At 39.6% G+C, this 20,209-nt stretch overlaps 1 protein-coding gene across 13 annotated transcripts in view; it reads left to right on the top strand.

Annotated features, from left to right (window-relative positions):
• Positions 1 to 20,209, top strand: part of LOC105472815 (mitochondrial ribosomal protein L39) — a 262,274-nt gene that overhangs the window by 125,279 nt on the left and 116,786 nt on the right. For 3 of the 13 annotated variants that reach the window (XM_071095517.1, XM_071095525.1, XM_071095518.1), the window contains one exon: positions 6,558 to 6,667. The exons of 8 other annotated variants lie outside the window; for them this stretch is intronic. In XM_071095517.1, coding sequence (XP_070951618.1) covers positions 6,558 to 6,620 — 63 coding nt within the window. In that variant the 3' untranslated portion in view covers positions 6,621 to 6,667. Of the gene's footprint in view, positions 1 to 6,557; positions 6,669 to 20,209 lie in introns of those variants that run through there. 2 more of the 13 variants (XM_011726360.3, XM_011726357.3) reach the window with 1 other exon arrangement.

Raw genomic sequence — 20,209 nt, 5'->3', positions numbered from 1 at the left:
ACTTTGAACTTGAGAGAGGCGTTTTAGGGAAATCATCTCTAGATAAATTTCTTCCATCTGGCAGATAGTCTGACAATGCAATAGAAAAGAAAAACCCATTTTCTGGGGAGAAATTCAAGCCCACTGCATAAATTTGCATAAGTAACAAGGAGCCAAATGTTAATCATCTAGACAATGGGAGAAAATATCTCCAGTACATGTCAGACACCTTTGTGGCAGCCCCTCCCATCATAGGCCTGGAGGCCTAGGAGGGAAAAATGGTTTTGTGGGCTGGGCCCCCCAGCTGTATGCAGCCTAGGGCCTTGGTGCCCTGCATCCCAGCTGCTCCAGTCATGGCTAAAAGGGGCAAAGGAATAGCTCAGGCCATGGCTTCACAGAGTGCAAGCCCCAAGCCTTGGCAACTTCCATGTGGTGTTGAGCCTGCAGGCATACAGAAGTCAAGAATTGATGTTTGGGAACCTTCACCTAGATTTCAGAGGATGTGTGGAAATCTGGATGTCCAGGCAGAAGTTTGCTGCATGGGTGGGGCCATCATGAAGAACCTCTGCTAGGGCAGTGTGGAAGGGAAATGTGGGGTGAGAGCCCCTATACAGAATCCCCACTAGGGCACTGCCTAATGGAGCTGTGAGAAGAGGGTGATGTGGTTTGGCTGTGTCCCCACCCAAATCTCATAAGTAATTCCCACATGTTGTGGGAGAAATCTGGTGGGAGGTAATTGAATCATGGGGGTGGGTCTTTGCCATGCTGTTCTCATGGTAGTGAATGAGGCTCATAAGAGCTGATGGTTTTAAAAATGGGAATTTCCCTGCACAAATCCTCTTCTCTTGTCTACCGCCATGTGAGATGTGCCTTTCACCTTCCACAATGATTGTGAGGCCTCCCCAGCCACATGGAACTATAAGTCCATTAAACCTCTTTCTTTTGTAAATTGCCCAGTCTCAGATATGTCTTTATCAGCAGTGTGAAAATGGACTAATAGAGTAAATTGGTACCAATAGAGTAGGGTGCTGCTGAAAAGATACCCAAAAATGTGAAAGCGACTTTCAAACTGGGTAACAGGCAAAGGTTGGAGGGCTCAGAAGAAGACAGGAAAATGTGGGAGAGTTTGGAACTTCTTAGAGTCTTGTTGAATGGCTTTGCCCCAAATGCTGATAGTGACATGGGCAGTAAAGTCCAGGCTGAGGTGCTTTCAGATTGAGTTGAGGAAATTGTTGGGAACTGGAGCAAAGGTGACTCTTTTTATGTTTTAGCAAAGAGACTAGAGGCATTTTGCCCCTGCCCTAAAGATTTGTGGAACTTTGAATTTGAGAGAGATGATTTAGGGTATTTGGTGGAAGAAATTTCTAGCAGCAAAGCATTCAGGAGGTGACTTAAGAGCTGTTAAAGGTATTCAGTTTTAAAAGGGAAACAAAAAGTTTGGAAAATTTGCAGCGTGACAATGTGATAGAAAAGAAAATCTCATTTTCTCAGGAGAAATTTAAGCCAGTTGCAGAAATTTGCATAAGTAATGAGGAGCTGAATGTTAATAACCGAGACAATGGGGAAAATGTCTCCAAGGCATGTCAGAGACCTTTGTGGCAGACCCTCCTATTACAGGCCTGGAAGAGTAATAGGAAAAAATGCTTTCATGTGCTGGGCCCAGGGTCCCTCTGCTGTATGCAGTGTAGGGACTTGGTCCGCTGTGTCCCAGCCACTCCAGCTATGACTAAAAGGGGCCAAGGTACAGCTCAAGATGTTGCTTCAGAGGGTGGAAGCCCCAAGCTTTGGCAACTTTCACGTGGTGTTGAGCCTGCAGGTGCACAGAAGTCAAGAAGTGAGGTTTTGGAACTTCTGCCTAGATTTCAGAGGATGTATGGAAATGCCTGGATGCCCAGGCAGAAGTTTGCTGCAGGGGCAGGGCCCTCATGGAGAACCTCTGCTAGAACAGTGCAAAAGGGAAACGTGGGGTTAGAGCCCCCACATAGAGTCTATACTGGGGCACTGCCTAGTGGAGCTGTGAGAAGAGGGTCACCATCCTCCAGACCCCAGAATGGTAGATCCACTGACAGCTTTCACCATGCACCTGGAAAAACTGAAGACACTCAATGCCAGGCTGTGAAAGATGCCAGGAAGGAGGCATACCCTGCAAAGTCATGGGGGCAGAACTGCTCAAGGCTGTGGGAGTCCACCTCTTAAGACATGGAGTCAAAGGAGATCATAGTGGAGCTCTAAGATTTGACTTCCTCATTGGATTTTGGATGTGCATGGGGCCTGTAGCCACTTTGTTTTGGCCAATTTGCCCTATTTGGAATGGGTGTATTTACCCAACACCTGTATCCCCATTATATCTAGGAAGTAACTAACTTGCTTTTGATTTTACAGGCTCATAGACAGAAGGGACTTGCCTTGTCTCAGATGAGACATTGGACTGTGGTCTTTTGAGTTAATGCTGAAATGAGTTAAGACTTTGGGGACTATTGGGAAGGCATGATTGGTTTTGAAATGTGAGGTAATGAGATTTGGGATGGGCCAGGGGTGGAAGGATGTGGTTTGGCTGTGTCCCCACCCAAATCTCCATGCTGTTCTCATGATAGTGAGTTCTCACAAGATCTGATGGTTTTAGAAAGGGCTTTCCCAGCTTCACTCTGCACTTCTCCTTTCTGTTACCATGTGAAGAAGGACATGTTTGCTTCCCTTTCTGCCATGATATAAGTTTCCTGAGGACTCTCCAGCTATGAGGAACTGTGAATCAATTAAACCTCTTTCCTTTATAAATTACCCAGTCTTGGGTATGTCTTTATTAGCAGCATGAAAATGGACTAATACAGTGTGGCTAAGTGCTTATCTGGCTCTGCTATGACTAAAGTTAAATATCTTTAAACTGTGCAGATGGGATAGTCTAGGATGCAAATATACTGAAGATCTAAATTGCATATAGAAAGTAACAACCCCACTCATCCAAACTTGGTAGCATTGCACATTGTTGTTAAAGAGAACTGACTCACAGCAGCTGTGGGTATTTCCAAGCCAAAATGATTGGTTAGAGAGGAAGGAATCCCACAGTGTACGATGGTCACCTGAACTAAAATGGGATGGCTCTGAGTGCTTTAAACCTCTCTCAAACATGTTAACATGTGGTTCTTTGAGTAGGAGCCCAGGTTTTGTTAACAGATCTTTATAGTAGGTCTAGATGCTGAATCTGGGTGTTCTGTTAAGGATAGTATACCATTTGGAGATCCTTAGTTTCCACATGGTTTACAGTTAAAGGGTTGGTGGGTAGTGGTCTTTGGAGAGAAATACGGAGCTAGCCATGGAATTTTGACAATTTTTAGTTATTTCAAATTTTATGAGTCAGTGCAGATTTTTCCCCAAGGTATATTTTCTTTTTAACTTTGCTGTATTTTTAAAAAAAAATTATTTTGAATGTTAGCATGAAAATCTAGATTTTATTGCATGAGAATGAAAAGCATGATTTCTGTGCAAATTATTTCAGAACTTCCGGTTGGCATTACATGTATATTCTATAAGAAACCTATGTGTCTTTATCCACTTCATCTCAATGCTAAGCTGATGTGCAGAAATAATTGAAAAGAAAATTAATTTTCTTATAATCTCTTGAGAACACACAATAAAGAGAATATATCCATAATGCGCAGTGAAATGTCTTAAAATCCTTTTTCCCCATCTTTTCATCTTATCTATTGCTGTGTAGCAAACCACCCTTAAATCAGTGACTGAAAATATCAATCACTGGCTATTATCTGTTGCAATTCTGTGGGTTGATGAGATCAATTGGGTGGTTTCAGTTCTTGTGCTGTTGGCTGGGGCTGTAGTCTTTTGGAGGCTCATTTGGGCTGGAACACCCAAGATGGCTCATTCCCATGGTTGGCAGTTGGCAGCACAACTGAGATGGTCCATCAGAATGTCTCAGTTTTCCTTACTATGGCTACTTAACGAGGCTTGAGCTTCTCACAGCATGGGAGCTCAGTTCTAAGAGGGAGCCCTCCAAGTACATGAAAAAGGCACTTTCAGATCTCTTTAGGCCCACTTTCAGAAGTTACATAGCATCACTTCCCTCACGTTCTATTGGCCAAAGCAAGTCTCCAAGCTATCTCAGAGTTAAAGGAGTTGAAGGATACCCTTTGCTATGGTCTGAATGTGTCCCTCCAAAATTCAGGTGGGAATCTGAGACCCAATGTGACAGTATTAAGAGGTAGGCCCTTCTGGAAAATGATTGTTATGAAGGTGGCACTTTGTGGATTAGTTCTCTTATAAAAGAGGTTGAAGGGAAAGCCATGGTCCCTTTTTTCCACCTTTCCTCATGTGAGGACACAGCATTTGTCCTTTCCTTCCCATGAAAAGAAGACACTGTCTATAAGGAATGGGCCGTTGCCAAACATTAAATCTGCCAGCATCTTGATCTTGGACTTTCCAGTTTTTAGAACTGTGAGAAATAAATTTCTGTTGTATATAAACTACTCAACGACTCAGTCTAAAGTACTTGGTTATAGCAGCAGGAATGGACTGACACTCTTCCTCTTGGTAGATGTAGTAGCAATCTTTATGGCCATCTTTAATCCACTACAGCATATCTTTCTCAGTAGTTCATACATGTTGCAGCTGCTCCCAAATCTCCCTCCTCTCTCACTCCCAACTCTGCCCAGACCCCGTCACCAAATTCTGGCTCTGAAGTTGTTTTTCTCATATTCCCCTGCTTCCTTTCCAATTCATCATTTCATGTCTCTACTCTTTCTAGTGTAAATCCACTCAGCTAACCTTTTTAGTATTTCTTTCTTACTTGTTACCTTGAGTTTCATATAAACTGGGAGTTTATTAGGATTTTAAATAGCATATTGCTCCTCCATGGGAGTGAGCAGGAGTGGAAAGTGGACATGATTATTCATTTTATTCCTGTCAATCTATGTTTGTGTGGTGCACAGAACAATGGGAATTTATTTTATTCAATTACATTTGATATCAGTGGAGTCTTAGAATGTGACACAAGGGTTGGGATATCAGAGAATGTGGCTGATTCAGAATTGAGTACTGGAGATTGCCTGAGGCACATCACGTATAAGGATTGATGGAAATGGTGCTTATTGGGCATCATGGTATTTTTTTTAATCCTGTTACTTTTATATTTTTATTTTATTTTTTAAAAATTGAAGTTCAGGGGTACATGTGCAGGATGTGCAGGTTTGTTACATAAGTAAACGTGTGCCATGGTGGTTTCCATCACCTAGGTATTAAGCCCAGCACCCATTAGCTATTCTCTTTGATGCCCTCCCTTGTCCCACTCCCTACCTTCTGACAGGCCCCAGTGTGTGGTGTTCCCTTCCATGTGTCCATTTATTCTCATTATTTAGCTCCCACTTATAAGTGAGAACATGCAGTATTTGGTTTTCTATTCCTGCATTAATTTGCTAAGGATAATGGCCTCCAGCTCGATCCATGTTCCTGCAAAGGACATGATGTCATTCCTTTTTAGGGCTGCATAGTATTCCATGGCATATACATTCCACATTTTCTTAATCCCATTCCTTTTTTCTCCACAACCTCGCCAGCATCTGTTGTTTTTTGACTTTTAATGATAGCCATTCTGATTGGTGTGAGATGGTATCTCATTGTGGTTTTGATTTGCATTTCTCTAATGATCAGTGATATTGAGCTTTTTTTCATATGTTTGTTGGCTGCATGTATGTGTTAATTTGCGAAGTGTCCATTATGTTGTTTTGAAGAGCAATGTTGTTGGCCCTAGGTTTAAAGAGTTTTATTGCGAACTTGAGACTTCTTCGAAATAGATCCCCTGCAGAAGTTGGTTTCTGAAGAAAAAATAACGTTAAACAAATATACATTTCAGCAGTTCTGGCCCAATATTGTCTTCAGAACAAGAGTACATGTTGAGGCCCACAAGTCATATATTTAAATATTTTAAAATTATAACTCAAACTAGTAATCTGTTAAATAGAATCTGTTCTGTTCTCTTATCTTGACAAATATACCTTTATATTGACCTAGGAGGCTATGTGCAAATTTATGACTCTCAAGCTTCTCAGAGTTCTCTGATAAAATGTGGCAGCTTGGGGAAAACTGAGCCCGGACCCTGCCTTTTCCCCTTTCTCCCCACCACTAGGCTCCTCTTGTACTGAGAGAGGTCTGCCTCTATGTGTATGGACACTCCAGGTCATACTCCAGAGCTGTGTCCATAGTCCTTAAATACAGCAGTTCCTTAGCCACTCCTCTGGCCCGGGATGGGCAGATGGCCAGTGTCATCCACTTTTAGGAGGCACACCTGGTGAAACATTCCATTCCAGCCTTGGAAGTGGGTTCAACGATGCCTGGGCAGGAAAATCCAGGGTCCAGATTCCCAGAGCAGGGTCTACAAGAGGAGGCACAGCTTCCACATGAGCAAGTTTGACTCCATAGGCTTCTTGCTTTCTGGTGAGGAGTGTGGCAGGAAGGGTGCTAGAGTGAGCACAGGGCACAGAACAGGGGGACCTCTTGTCCAGGTCATGGGCAGTACTGCCTTGAGCCATGGGTGTGCAGGAATTCAACTCGATTTTTTCTTTTCTGCACAGGTTCAGCAGCCAGAGTCCTATCCTGTACTTCTCTTCACGTTGCAGACATCCACAAAAGAGTGAGACTCTTTTGGGCTGGATGGAAGAGCAAATGTGTGGGAGGCACTGAGGTTTGTGTATAAATGTGTTGAGTGGGGCCAAGGAGTACTTGTGGACTTCTGCTGGGAGGAATTAGGAGACTGAGCAAGACAGATTGCCTGGTCAGTATGGAGGCATTAACTGTGCTATGTGAGATTGATAACATTTGGCTCTTGTCTAATGAGCCCACCTGGCCACACTGGAAATTGAATCTAGTCTAATCTAGTGATTAGCGGGTACCCATGTGTAGGTTATCCATAAGAATTCTCAAATATTGAAGAAGCTTAAAAAGTATGTTAAACAATCCTTTCTGCCCAGAGATCAAAGGAAGGAGAAAGATCTATATTGGATGTGCTGATCTATCCTTCAATCTCAATGGATTCAGCTCCCTTGGACATGCTTTTTTGTGCATGAGCAATCACTTGTATGTGAGACTTTCTGAGTCATTGATTAGTGTGGGTTTGCATCATCAGATACAGCTTGAAACCAATCCCCAGTCATCTTTTTGTGATTTTGTGACGGCAAGAATTTACATTCCTTCCCTGCCCCATGACTGGTATGTGTGTTCTAGGAAAAGTTGGCATTGGTTCTATCTGGATGTATTGATGTTGCCATTTTGGGGGAATATCCAGTGCCAGAAAATGCCTGGAACACCCTGATCCAGTGGGAGGGTGTTAAACCCTAATGGGTCTATGCCATTGTCAGTGTTCAGCAGGCCAGATGCCTTTGGAGGAAGAAGGTCAGGGATTTGGACCCTTGGGGTTAACCACCACTCAATAATTTCCTACAGTCAGAGACTCACTTCTGTCTACTGATTACACTCCCACTGCCACTTTGCACTAAAGTACAAGTGCAGATTAAGTGAGTCATTCAGATGGTTGCAATAGCGTACTACTGGGGGTAGCTGCTCTTCTGAACTGAGCTTGGGATATTACTTTACTTACTTTTTTTTTTTTTTTTTTGAAACAGAGTCTCACTCTATCACCTAGGCTGCAGTGCAGTGGTACAATCACAATTCACTGCAGCCTTGACCTCTTGGGCTCAAGCAGTCCTCCTACCTCAGCCTCCTGAGTAGCTGGGACTACAGGTGCGAGCCACCAGCCTGGCTACTTTTTAATTTTTTGTAGAGACAGGATCTCACTATGTTTCCCAAGCTGGTCTTGAACTTCTGGCCTCAAGCAATTCTCTTGCCTTGGCCTCCCCAAATTCTGGAATTACAGGCATCAGCCATCAAAACCGACCCACTTTATTTACTTCTGTGATGCCTATACATTGTGTTATCAATGAAACTTGGCATTCTATAACTGAGACTGGTCTCTGTTTTTAATTAATTTCTTTTTTTTGTAATTCCAGGGCTGCCACTAAGATTCAGATTCTGCATTTTGGGCATCAGAACTAGTTTTTTTTTTTGTTTGTTTGTTTTGAGGAAATATGCTATATGCTGGCATAGGGATGGCAATACAGCCTATGCATATGTGTTCATGGGAGTGTGCACACTTGTGTACATATTTGCATGTGTACCATGTGGTTGCCCCTGGAATCAATAAGGGAAATTCAAGGTGGGGGTTGGGGAAGGAACTATCTCAATGGCTTACAGAGTATTGGGAAATATAGAGTTTTTCAAAATAGAGGAGGATGGCTTGCACATAGCAGCTTCCTGGCCATTCCCAGGGGAAATTAAAATCCAACAGAAGAATCATAACATATTCCTTCTTTTAGTTCTCCATTTTTTCCCTTTATTTGGACATGAAAGAGTAGAAAAGAGAATTATTTTCTATTTTGCAATTTACAGCTCCTAAATATTCAGAGTAGAGTGGGCAGTCATGTAATTGTTGTGACTGAGAATGACAATATTTTTCTGATTGAAAACATCTCTCAGTTGGCAAATATAGTGCTGGAAATTTATACCACTGTGTCACTTCACTAGGCTTAAAGCAGAATTCAGAAGGCTCTGTTAAAATCAGAAAGGTTATCTGAAAATATTCACTCATTATTACCTATTAGAAAGGATTACACTTTTTTTTTCACATTAAGTGAAATGAAACATAGCACAAGTAAATTTCGTAAAGATTCAAAGGAGAGGATCTATGATGGGGAGAAGCCTGGATGGAGTACTCTTCAGGGAGGGCTTTGAATTACCAGGGGCTAAGTTGTGTGCATTTGAGTCCTGGAGAGAAAGAGGTGGATGCACTTTGAAGAAAATTGAGGAAAAATTGAACAAAATTTTGAATTTATAATTTTGTCCAGAGTAAACCTTGGATATTTATTATATTTTATTGCTAGCTATTAATGCTTTCTATATGCTAAGCATTCAAAGTCCTTTACAAATATTAACTGCTTAAAACCTTCAATTATAAGGTGGGTACTATTAAAATCATCCTTATCATGCCAGTGAGAAAACAGGAAGGAAGAAGTGATTTTCCCAGGTGCTATAGGTAGCTGTGATTTGAATCTAGGCATTCTGCCTCTAAGTCAGCAGTCAAAACTACACTGACATCTGTGATGCATGTGAAAATACACAGGTGTTGGCCGGGCGCGGTGGCTCACGCCTGTAATCCCAGCACTTTGGGAGGCCGAGGCCGGCAGATCACAAGGTCAGGAGATCGAAACCATCCTGGCTAACACAGTGAAACCTCGTCTCTACTAAAAATACAAAAAAATTAGCCGGGCTTGGTGGCGGGCACCTGTAATCCCAGCTACTTGGGAGGTTGAGGCAGGAGAATGGCGGGAACCCTGGAGGCAGAGCTTGCAGTGAGCTGAGATCCCACCACTGCACTCCAGCCTGGGCGACAGAGTGAGACTCCATTTCAAAACAACAACAACAACAGAAATACACAGGTGTCACAAATGTCAGGATTCAGAGAGGAGCATAATCGCACTTATTCCTTTATCTTGATCTTTTTTTTTCCCAGAAAACCTTATGCTGATGACCAAGATGTGTATTTTGGTTGTTTTAAATTTGTCTGCATGCATTCTTACCATTATCTAATCACCATCTTCCACTTGCTAGGATGACATTCTTCTCTAGCGTAAAATTCATTCATTCATTCCTGTGGGAAACATGATATGCTGCTCTCTTTTATTTAGTTTCTAATATATGAACATGAAAGAGGTTGTGGACTATTTTGCAATGCTTCTGTTTACAAATGATGCCTATTTCTAGGCAAGATAAGACAGAAACTATAATTTAGTAAAGATTTATTGAGCATCTACTATGTTTTAGGCATTATAGTAAGCACTTTGTAAGTATTTTCGTGTTTAATCCTTGCCACTAACCTATGAAGTAGCTACTATTATCGCCTTCATTTTATAAAAAGTAAACTGAGAAATAACAAAGTGAAAACAAAAGAACAAAACCCAGAAAAAACAAAAACAAAAACAAAATACCTAGAAATGAACTGAGCCAGCATTTAAACCAATAGTCTGCTCCAGAGAACAGCATCAGATTGTCTGTACTAGAATTTTGGGTTCCATTACTATAGATTAAATGAGTTAGCACGTACAAATTACATGGATAAATATCACCTGGTAAAAAGCAAGTACTTAATAAAGGTTAACTATTAGTTTGTTACCTGAGTATATTGTATGATGCTGATTCATCTCATCACTGAGGTACTGAGAATAGTACTCAACAGATTTTCAACCTTTTCTTCCCTCCCTCCCACATCATGTAATTCCTGGTGTCTATTGTTGCCATCTTTATGTCCATGAGTGCCCAAAGTTCGGCTCCCACTTACAAGTGAGAACATGTGGTATTTGGTTTTCTGTTCCTGTGTTAGTTTGCTTAGAATAATGGCCTCTAGATGCATTTGTGTTGCTGCAAAGGACATGATATTTCTTTTTTATGGGTGCGTAGTATTCCATGGTGTATATGTACCACGTTTTCTTCATCCAAGCCTATTTCTTTTTTATGGGTGCGTAGTATTCCATGGTGTATATGTACCACGTTTTCTTCATCCAAGCCACTGTTGGTGGGCACCTAGGTTGACTCCATGTCTTTGTTATTGTGAATTGTGCTGTGATGAACATATGAGTGCATGTGTCTTTTTGGTAGAATGATGTTTTCCATTGGATATATACCCAGTAATAGAATTGTTGGCTTGAGTGGTGGTTCTGTTTTAAGTTATTTGAAAAATCTCCAAACAGCTTTCCACAGTGGCCGAACTAACTTACATTCCCACAAACAGTATATAAGCATTCCCTTTTTTCCACAACTTCACCAACATCTGTTGTTTTTTGACTTTTCTTTTTTGAGATAGAGTTGCACTCTTGTTGCCCAGTCTGGAGTGCAATGACACACGATCTCGGCTCATGGCAACCTCTGCCTCCTGGGTTCAAGCAATTCTCCTGCCTCAGCCTCCCAAGTAGCTGGTATTACAGGCATGCACCACCATGCCCGGCTAATTTTGTAGTTTTAGTAGAGATGGGGGTTTCTCCATGTTGGTCAGGCTGGTCTCAAACGCCCGACCTCAGGTGATCTGCCTGCCGCGGCCTCCCAAAGTGCTGGGATTATAGGCATGAGCCACTGTGCCTGGCCCTTGACTTTTTAATAATAGCCATTCTGTCTGGTATGAGATGATATCTCATTGTGGTTTTCTCATTTGCATTTCTCTGATGATTAGTGATGATGGGAACTTTTGTCTTATTTTGTTTTTGTTTAGTTTATTAAATTTTTTAAATTAAAGCCTAAAATGTATACAGAAAATGTATATTTCCTAAAGTGTAGAATTCACTGAGTTTTTGCCAACTGATTACTCTCATGTAATCAGCATTCAGATGAAGAACAGAACGTGTCCAGTACCTAGAGACCACTTTTGTTCCTTCTGGGCACTATCCCCAAACCTCAGGAGTAACCACCATCCTGACTCCCAACAGCATTGATTTGCCTTCACTTTTTTGGAGGGGGGGCGGGCGGGGCACAGAGTTTCACTCTTTTTTCCCAGACTGGAGTGCAATGGCACAATCTTGGCTCACTGCAGTCTCTGCCTACTGGGTTCAAGTGATTCTCCTGCCTCAGCCTCCTGAGTAGCTGGGATCACAGGCATGTGTCACCATGCCCGACTAATTTTGTATTTTCAGTAGAGACAGGGTTTCTCCATGTTGGTCAGGCTGGTCTTGAACTCCTGACCTCAGGTGATCTGCCCGCCTTGGCCTCCCAAAGTGCTGGGATTACAGGTGTGAGCCACCGCACCCAGCCTCTTGTTTTATCTTTTATAGAAATGGAAGCAGGGAGTTTTATTCTTTTGTGTCAGGCCTCTTTCACTCCAATTATGTCTGTGAGATTCATCCTTATTGTTGCATGTACTTAAGCTTGTTCATTCTTATTATATTACATTGTATGAATATACCACAATCTATTTATCCTATTGCATTGTTGACAGGCATTTGAGTAGTTTCCAGTTTGGAGCACTTATGAGTAGTGCTATGTTAAATGTTCTAGTGCATGTCTTTGGTAAACATGTATTAGCTATTTTTACTGATCATTATGTACATTAGAGAAAATTTGGCATGATGATTTAGTCAGAAGGAAATAAAAAACAAGAAGATCCTGTTATTAGTGTATTAAATATTAATGTCGATTGAGAAAATATTGCAAAACAAAAGAAAACATGATTTTGAAATTTGTGGCACACCAAGGTGTCCATAAATCAATAAGAATGTCTTACATATTACAAAATGAGAGAGCAAGTTTCAAATATCTCATCATGAAGAATGATAGGTGGTGAAATGATGGATATGGTAATTAGCTTGATTTAATTATTCCACATGCTATACACATATAGAAACATCACATTATACCCCATAAATGTATACAACTATGATTTGTCAATTAAAGACAGTTATTATTAGATTAAAAAACCTATCAGAACTTGGTAGAGCTATCCATCAGTTCCCTGGTTCATCTAATGTATGTGAATCTGTACCTTCAAAAAATAAGATACACTTTCTAGCTCACAAATGAAAAGAAAGACCAATGGATATTGCACTGGAGGAGGAGTATGCTACAGTTTCCAGGAGGTCAAGAATTGTGATGGCAGCTCTGAAGGTGAGGGTTGTGGATGGCCCATAGCAGACTCAAGGTGGCCATTCATGAGATGTGCTGATTTTTCATGGTCATGTCTAAATTGGGATGGAGAGTCTGCTAAAACTCATCAGCCCACTTCGTTATATAACAAAAAGTTGAGCGAAGAACTTAAATAATATTGAAAAAAAACAATTGTTTAGGAGTATGTGACTAGGGTTCCAAATAATTATAGTTGGACAAAGTCAGCATGTATCTCACATGAAAACAAATAACAGTAACAGGAAGTAAAGTGCAATGTGCCTCTGGTGACTTTGAAGTCTGGGGTGGGAAACTAAATGTAGGGTGTTAATAGATTCTTCTAATTGAAGGTTGTACTTGGAAGAGAAAGAGGAGCTAGAGAGAGAATAGTTGAAGCTTCAGTATTTCAAAAATATAGGATTTGATTTAAGAGTCATCAGTTTCTGACAAGAGACAAATTTGAAGTGATGAATATTGAGGAAAATATTGTAGCTCAGACTTGTGGATTAAATTAACTTTACATTCATTTTAAGAGGGTGGCAAACACTCAACGATAATCATCAAGCTAAACAGTGTGCTGTCCGTGAATGACTCACAAAAGTAAATAGCGTAGAGGAGGTGCTTCATCTTCCACAGAGGAATAACAGAGAAATGGAGATAATTTTGTCAAAATCAGAGCCCTGAAGATGAGCATTTCATCTCTGAAAAGACAGAAAAGGTAATGGCAGTAAATGTCAGGGACATTCAGGGTGGGAAGATGTCTGTCCAACCTGTGTATTTTATAGATGAGTAAAATAGAAAACTGGTGAAGGATGAGTCAGGTTCTTGAGTCAGGCTCTCTGGGTTTAAATCCTGGTGCTCAGACTGACTCTCTTTGCCCTGTTTTTCTTTTGTAAAATGAGGTAATAATTGTATCTAAATCAGAATTGTTTTGAAGGCTAAGTGAAATAATGTAGATAGTGCTGAACAAGTGCCTGATATGGAACACATGTTAGTTATTGATTTTGAGTGACTGCCCTAAAGTTTTACAGCTAGTTAACAGTAGAGTTGCAACTAGATCTCAAGTTTACCAGGCCCTCAAACTTCCAATTTAGTGTCTTCCAAACATATCACATTGTGTCTTACAGGGATTTCGGAAACCCCTTTTCTTTGCTCTGAATTCAGAACCAGTTTTGGTGTAGACATGAGAGTCAGGGAGATGGGACCAAAATATATTTTTTTCACTCATAAAAGCTGGATTAAAGGTTATGACTTAGATCGAGGACAGCTAGATAAACTTTCCTTTGGTATAGATTGGGGCAAGGATTCCCCTACTGGGAATCCCAGTTCACCTGCCCGCTCCCTTGCCACAGTCTATACCAAAGGAAAGTTTATCTGCAGCTGAGACTGCTGTCTTGCCTTAGCGGGTAAAGGGAGGAAGGGGTATGAGAGAGGAGAGGAAAGGGCAGAAAGATCCCAAATCTCTCTTGTGTAGAAATTGTGAGCTATATTAGCTCTACTCAGTAGATAAATATGCACTAATGACTGTCATCCACCAACTAGGTGATGTAGTCTACCATATCAGATCCCAAGTCCCTCTTGTGTAGAAGATGTGAAATATTAGCTTTACTCAGTCGATAAATAGGCACTAGTGGCTATCACCCACCAGCTAGGTGATGCAGTTTACTTTCCGAGGTAGATTACTTAGTAGACCTCTTTGGGGGATGACCAAAATTGGGCAGAAAAAGGAGAGAAAGGATCCTCTGTGCAGAGGGAATAGTGTATGAATAGGCTATACCTGAATATCAAAACCATGAAGTGAGTGCAGACTCCTGGAGGAGGAATGCCAGCAAATCAGGACTAGGGAATCAGCTTTCCTCCTCCAGCTTGTCTCAATGCTGACACAGCAATTCCAGATTTTAAAATTAAAACAAAGAACTTGCTGATGATATAGAAATAAAGAGAACACAATTTATTAACTCATTTAACAAATGTGGAACAATATTTTTCCATTTTCAACCCTATTAACTGAAGAACAAGTTTGTTTTTAAATATCAGCTAGATTGCCTTGCTATTTTTAAGGCCCTCTAGTGATGTGCAATTGCAGTAGAATACAATCCAAGCTCCTTACTACGATATTCAAGACTTTACCTGTCAGTTCCAACTCTTTGTTCCTTACTTGCCAAGATCCATCCGCATAGCCTCTTTCTATTCCTTGGTCATGCCAAGCTTGCTCCAACTGCTATAGGGCCTATGGACTCAAGGTCCAGATCTTAATGCTGGTTTTTCATGTTATTCAGTTGCAGCTCAAATATTGCCATGTAGAGAGGCTTTGTCTCACCACCCTATCTCTAGTGCCCTTCCCATCACACTAATACATGACCTGTCTTATATGTTGTATTGGTTGCAATTTACATCTGAAACAACCTTGCTCATTTATTTGTTTATTTGCTCTTTGTCAGGTCTTATTCTACTACAATTAAAAGCTTCAAAAGAGCAGGGATCTTGCTCTGTCATTCACTGATGATCTTTGCAGGCCTAAAGAGTGCTGGTATATAGTGGGCTCTTGAAAAATATTGTTAAAAGAATGATTAAATAAGTAAACAAATGGATGAATGAATACAGCTTATAAGACTCTGGGGACTTCAAGGCCAATAGAGATTCTTTCCAGAACTCACAGTCTAGTTAATTAACTTTAGTGAAACGTATTAAGTGCTATAGTAAAGGCACATATAAAATGTGTTGCAAGAGCAGAGATGGAGAACTGGAAGGAAGCCTCCAGTGTAATCACTTTTTCTATGAGAAAGTAATTCCATGAGAAAAAGTGATTACACAGTAGGTCTCCTTGGGGTATGATGGAGAGTTGGCTAGAAAAAGAAGAGGAGGAAGGACATTATAGGTAGAGGTAACAGTATATGAATAGCTTGTTTTTGGACAACAAAACAATGAAGAGAGAGCAGACTCCAGGTACTCAGAAATGTCATTCTGGTCTTTCATGAAGCAAATTTTAAAAATAACAGAAAAAAGCATAGTATGATTCCATGTCAGGGATCCTAGCTCATAGATGACATGGTTCACGAGGAATTAGAAGAATCCTCCTTAACAATAACTACGAATTACCAACAAGAAAGGAGGAGGATCTAAGAGGCTGTTGGATATATTTAGATTTTAGGTAGAAAAATAAACAGAATATACATAGAGGAGACCATGCTTTTGGAGAAGCAGAATAAGGGAGATGAACGTTAAGAATTATGTGAGACCAGAAGAAACGGTGGCTTAGAAAAATTCTAATAGCTAAAAATGACTTTCAGACCCTCAGTTGGAAAAAGCAATATAATCCCTCATGGAAGAGACAACCCCTTTACTTATAGAAGTTAGCATAATACAGTGGTTGAGAGAAAGAAGGCAAACCTTATTCTCTATTATTTTATTTCTAGCTTTTCCAGTCAGTGAAATAATTTCCGATTGGAAAGGTTACAGGCAGCAGCAAGTGCAGGGAATGAAGATCTAGGTAGATGAATTTCATTTTATATGAATTTATGTTTCCAGACTAAAAATACATTAAAATTAATAAAAAAATTGAATGATTTGCTAGTGGAGAGACTTGTTCATGTGTTTGAAGTATGAAAAATGAGAGAAGGGAGTATCAGAAGAAGTAAGGGCAAGTATAGAAGAAAAAGGTTGTTGTCCATTTAGGTATGACCTGTAGGCTATTGTAAGCTAATTTTGGTTTAAGCACACATAGAAATTACCTATACTCTCCAATAAATACCCTTTTAAATTATAATAACTGTGTCTAAATCCAGATATTTCTGGCTTAGCTTAGTTGTGAAGATTTGGGTTTAGTTATTTTTCAGTATCTATCTATCTATCTATCTATCTATCTATCTATCTATCTATCTATCTATCTATCTATCTATCTTTTTTCCCTAAAACTTTTCTGGATCTCAGACATTGCTCCCAAAGGTGCCCTTTGGCTGACCAGTGCAATGGAGAAAATCTCTCAGAACCATCATACTTTGGTTTGGGACACCGATTCCTTAATTAATATTTAGGAATTATTGTGAAATAATATTGTGTTTTAAGAGAATTGTTAACTATATGAGAAAACTATTATTCAGCTCACAAAGACATGCTCTTCCACTCTTAATTATTTAGCAGGAAATGTATGTTCTGAATGTATCTGGCACATACGTGTATTCATGACACATAACTGGATTTTTTGAGGTCTTTAAAGGGTAAAAGGGAGAAATGATTAAAGCATCCTTGGGGAAATGTGGCAAACTCTTTGAGTCACAAAATTACCCCCAAATAGAGCATGTTCAAAGGGACTTTTTGTCTGCATAGTGATTAAATTATTTTTTTTTTCATTCGAACTACATACACTTTTGCAACTTAGGATTTAGCAACTCATCTAAACCACTGAACGTTAGGAAGTATTCCTGCCCAGTTTCTTAGAACTTTCACTGTTCCCTTTTCTTCTGAAGGCTGTTGTTATGAACATATGTGTCAAAAATGATTTATGTGCTTCAAGATAAGTCTTGATCCATGTTGTTAGTCAAAATCTTACTGGGCTGATTCAGGACTGTAGCGAAAACAAATTTATGAATTGACATAGTCAAACCGTGAAACATAGACATTAAAGTTTTAGATTGTTGCAGTTAGATTGTCTCGCTGAGTTCCACACCTTTTTGTTAAAATGGTTTTAACTTTGAATTGTACATTGCATTAAGTCAGTACATTTAAAGGTGTTTATTCTTGGTATTTACTAAATTTAAAATTACAAACAGAGGCCGGGCGCGGTGGCTCACACCGGTAATCTCAGCACTTTGGGAGGCCGAGGCGGGCAGATCATGAGGTCAGGAGATCTAGACCATCCTGGCTAACATGGTGAAACCCCGTCTCTACTAAAACTACAAAAAATTAGCCGGGCGTGATGGTGGGTGCCTGTAGTCCCAGCTACTCGGGAGGCTGAGGCAGGAGAATGGTGTGAAAAAAACAATTACAAACAGAACAGGTTTTTTTTTTTTGCTCTAATGAGAGTAGATAGTAATAACAATTTTAGCAGTAATAATTATATTTCAGATGATTGATGTAATTTTTTGTCTCAAAGAAGAATTTTAAAATTTAGCAGGCTTTTAAGTTGCAAATTCTAAGATGCACATTCCCCAGACATAATAGCAGACATTCAAGAGATATTGAAAATTGAGTTTTTCTGTTAAGTCCAAGAGCCTCCAGATAAGAGTCTACACATCTTGGAAGAATTTGTGAACATTCTTTAACCTTTTCCTTCCAATGCTCCAGTGAGAAGAGAAAACTTTACAATATATTAAAGCAATCTTAGAAATAAATATGAAGAATTTCCTTAGAAATGTTCAAGGAAATAAAGATTATCTGAGGGAAAATATGAAATGTAAAGAGAAGGAAACTGTATTGAAGTTGGTTAAAATCAATGTAAGATTTATGGTATGAAAAAGATACTTACGCACCTCTAAAGTGGTTCTCTAAAACCAGTCTTTTGCTGTAGGGTAGATCGGGGTTGTTACTCAAAAGGAACAGATTGCTCTCAATATAGAATGAGGGCAAAATAATTACGTACATTCACTTCCTCCCTCCCTCCTGTCTCCTCTCTCCTTTCTTCCCTACTGTCTCTCTCTCCTTTGAACACTTACTATGTGCTCCCACTGCAGTTAAGTTATATTGGTCATACTATGATAGGAAGAGAGACTCCCAGCTCTTATAAAGCTTGGAGGCTAGTGGGAAACTGTCATATACAGACATTAAAACGAGGGCATTGAGGGGATGTCCCTGAATTCTGTACCGTTGTAGATTCTCCATGTGCATGTGGTTGATATGTTCTCCTGCTTGTCTCACTTCCTTCTCCTTCTCCTTCTCCTTCTCCTCCTCTCCTCCTCCTCCTCTTCCTCCTCCTCCTCCTCCTCCTCCTCATCATCATCATCATCATTCTTCTTCTTCTTTTTTGGCTATTTAATCAAATTTTTTTTTTTTAATAAAGCTATTCTAGTTATTTGTAATTTTTTGTCTTTTTGGTAATAGCCATCCTATAACTCATTATGGTTTTGGTTTGCATTTCCCTGATGTTTAGAGCATTTTTTTCATGTATTTTTTTTTGATCGTTTGATGCATGTCTTCTTCTGAGTACTGTCTGCTCAGATCATTTGCCCATTAAAAAAATTTTTTTTTTGTCATGGTTAAGATGTTTGAGTTTCCCGTTTGTGTATCCTGAATATGAATTCCTTGCCAGTGAATGGTTTGCGAATATTTTCTCCCATTCGTTGGTTTGTCTTTTCACTCTGTTGTTTGTTTCCTTTGCTCTGCAGAAGCTTTTTAGTTTGATATGATCCCATTTATTTTTGCTTTTGTTGCATGTGCTTTGGAGGTCTTATTCATAAAATATTTTCCCTGTGTTTTCTTCTAACAGTTTTATAGTTTTAGATAGTACATTTATGTCTTTGATCCATTTTGAGTTGATTTTTGTATAGGGTGAGATATTGGGGTCTAGTTAAATTCTTCTGTATATGGATATCCATTTTCCCCAGAACCATGTATTGAAGAGACTGCCCTTCCACCAATGAGTGTTTTGGGCACCTTTGTGAAAAATCAGTTGGCTATAGATACATGGATGAATTTCTGGGTTCTCTATCCTGTTCTGTTGGTCTAGGTGTCTGTTTTTATTCCAATGCCATTCTATTTTGGTTACTACAGCTTTGTAGTATATTTTGAAGTCAGTTAGTGTGATGCCTCCAGCTTTGTTCTTTTTGCTCAGGATTGCTTTGGCTATTAGGAATCTTTTGTGGTTCCATACAGATTTTAAGACTTTTTTCCTATTTCTGTGAAGACTGTCATTAATATTTTAATAAGGATTGCATTGTATATGTAGATTGCTCAGTGTGGACATCTTAATACTATTAATTCTTCTGATCTATGAGCATGAGGTGTCTTTCTATTTGTATACTATTCACTTACTTTCATCAGTGTTTTGTTTTCCTTGTAGAGTTCTTTCACATCCTTGGTTAAATTTATTCCTAGGTATTTTTTGTGTGTGTGTTGCTATTGTAAAGGAGATTGCCTTCTTGGTTGCTTTTTCAGCTAATTTGTTGTTTGTGCATAGAAATGATACTGATTTTTGCATATGAATTTTGCATCTTGCAACTTTACTGAATTTATTAGTTCTAAGAGTTTTTAGGTAGAGTTTTTAGGTTTTTCTATATATAAGATCATGTCATCTGAAAACAGACTATTTGATTTCCCCCTTTTCAATTTAGTGCACTTTAGTTCATTCTCTTGTTTAATTGTTCTGGCAAGGACTTCTAGTACTATGTTAGATAGGAATGGTGAGACTGGGCATCCTTGTCTTATTCTAGTTCTTAGTAAAAACGTTTTCAGCCCTTTCCCATGTTAGCTGTAGGTTTGTAATACATTGCCTTTATTGTGTTGAAGTACTCTCCTTCCATCCCTAATTTATTAAGAGTTTTTATAATGAAGGGATGTTGAATTTTATCAAATGCTTTTTCTGCATCTATTGAGATGA

This window comes from Macaca nemestrina, chromosome 4 (assembly GCF_043159975.1).
Source record: "Macaca nemestrina isolate mMacNem1 chromosome 4, mMacNem.hap1, whole genome shotgun sequence".
NCBI lineage: Eukaryota > Metazoa > Chordata > Mammalia > Primates > Cercopithecidae > Macaca > Macaca nemestrina.
The sequence above is the reverse complement of the archived record's forward strand: the minus strand, read 5'-3'. Positions and strand labels throughout refer to the sequence as shown.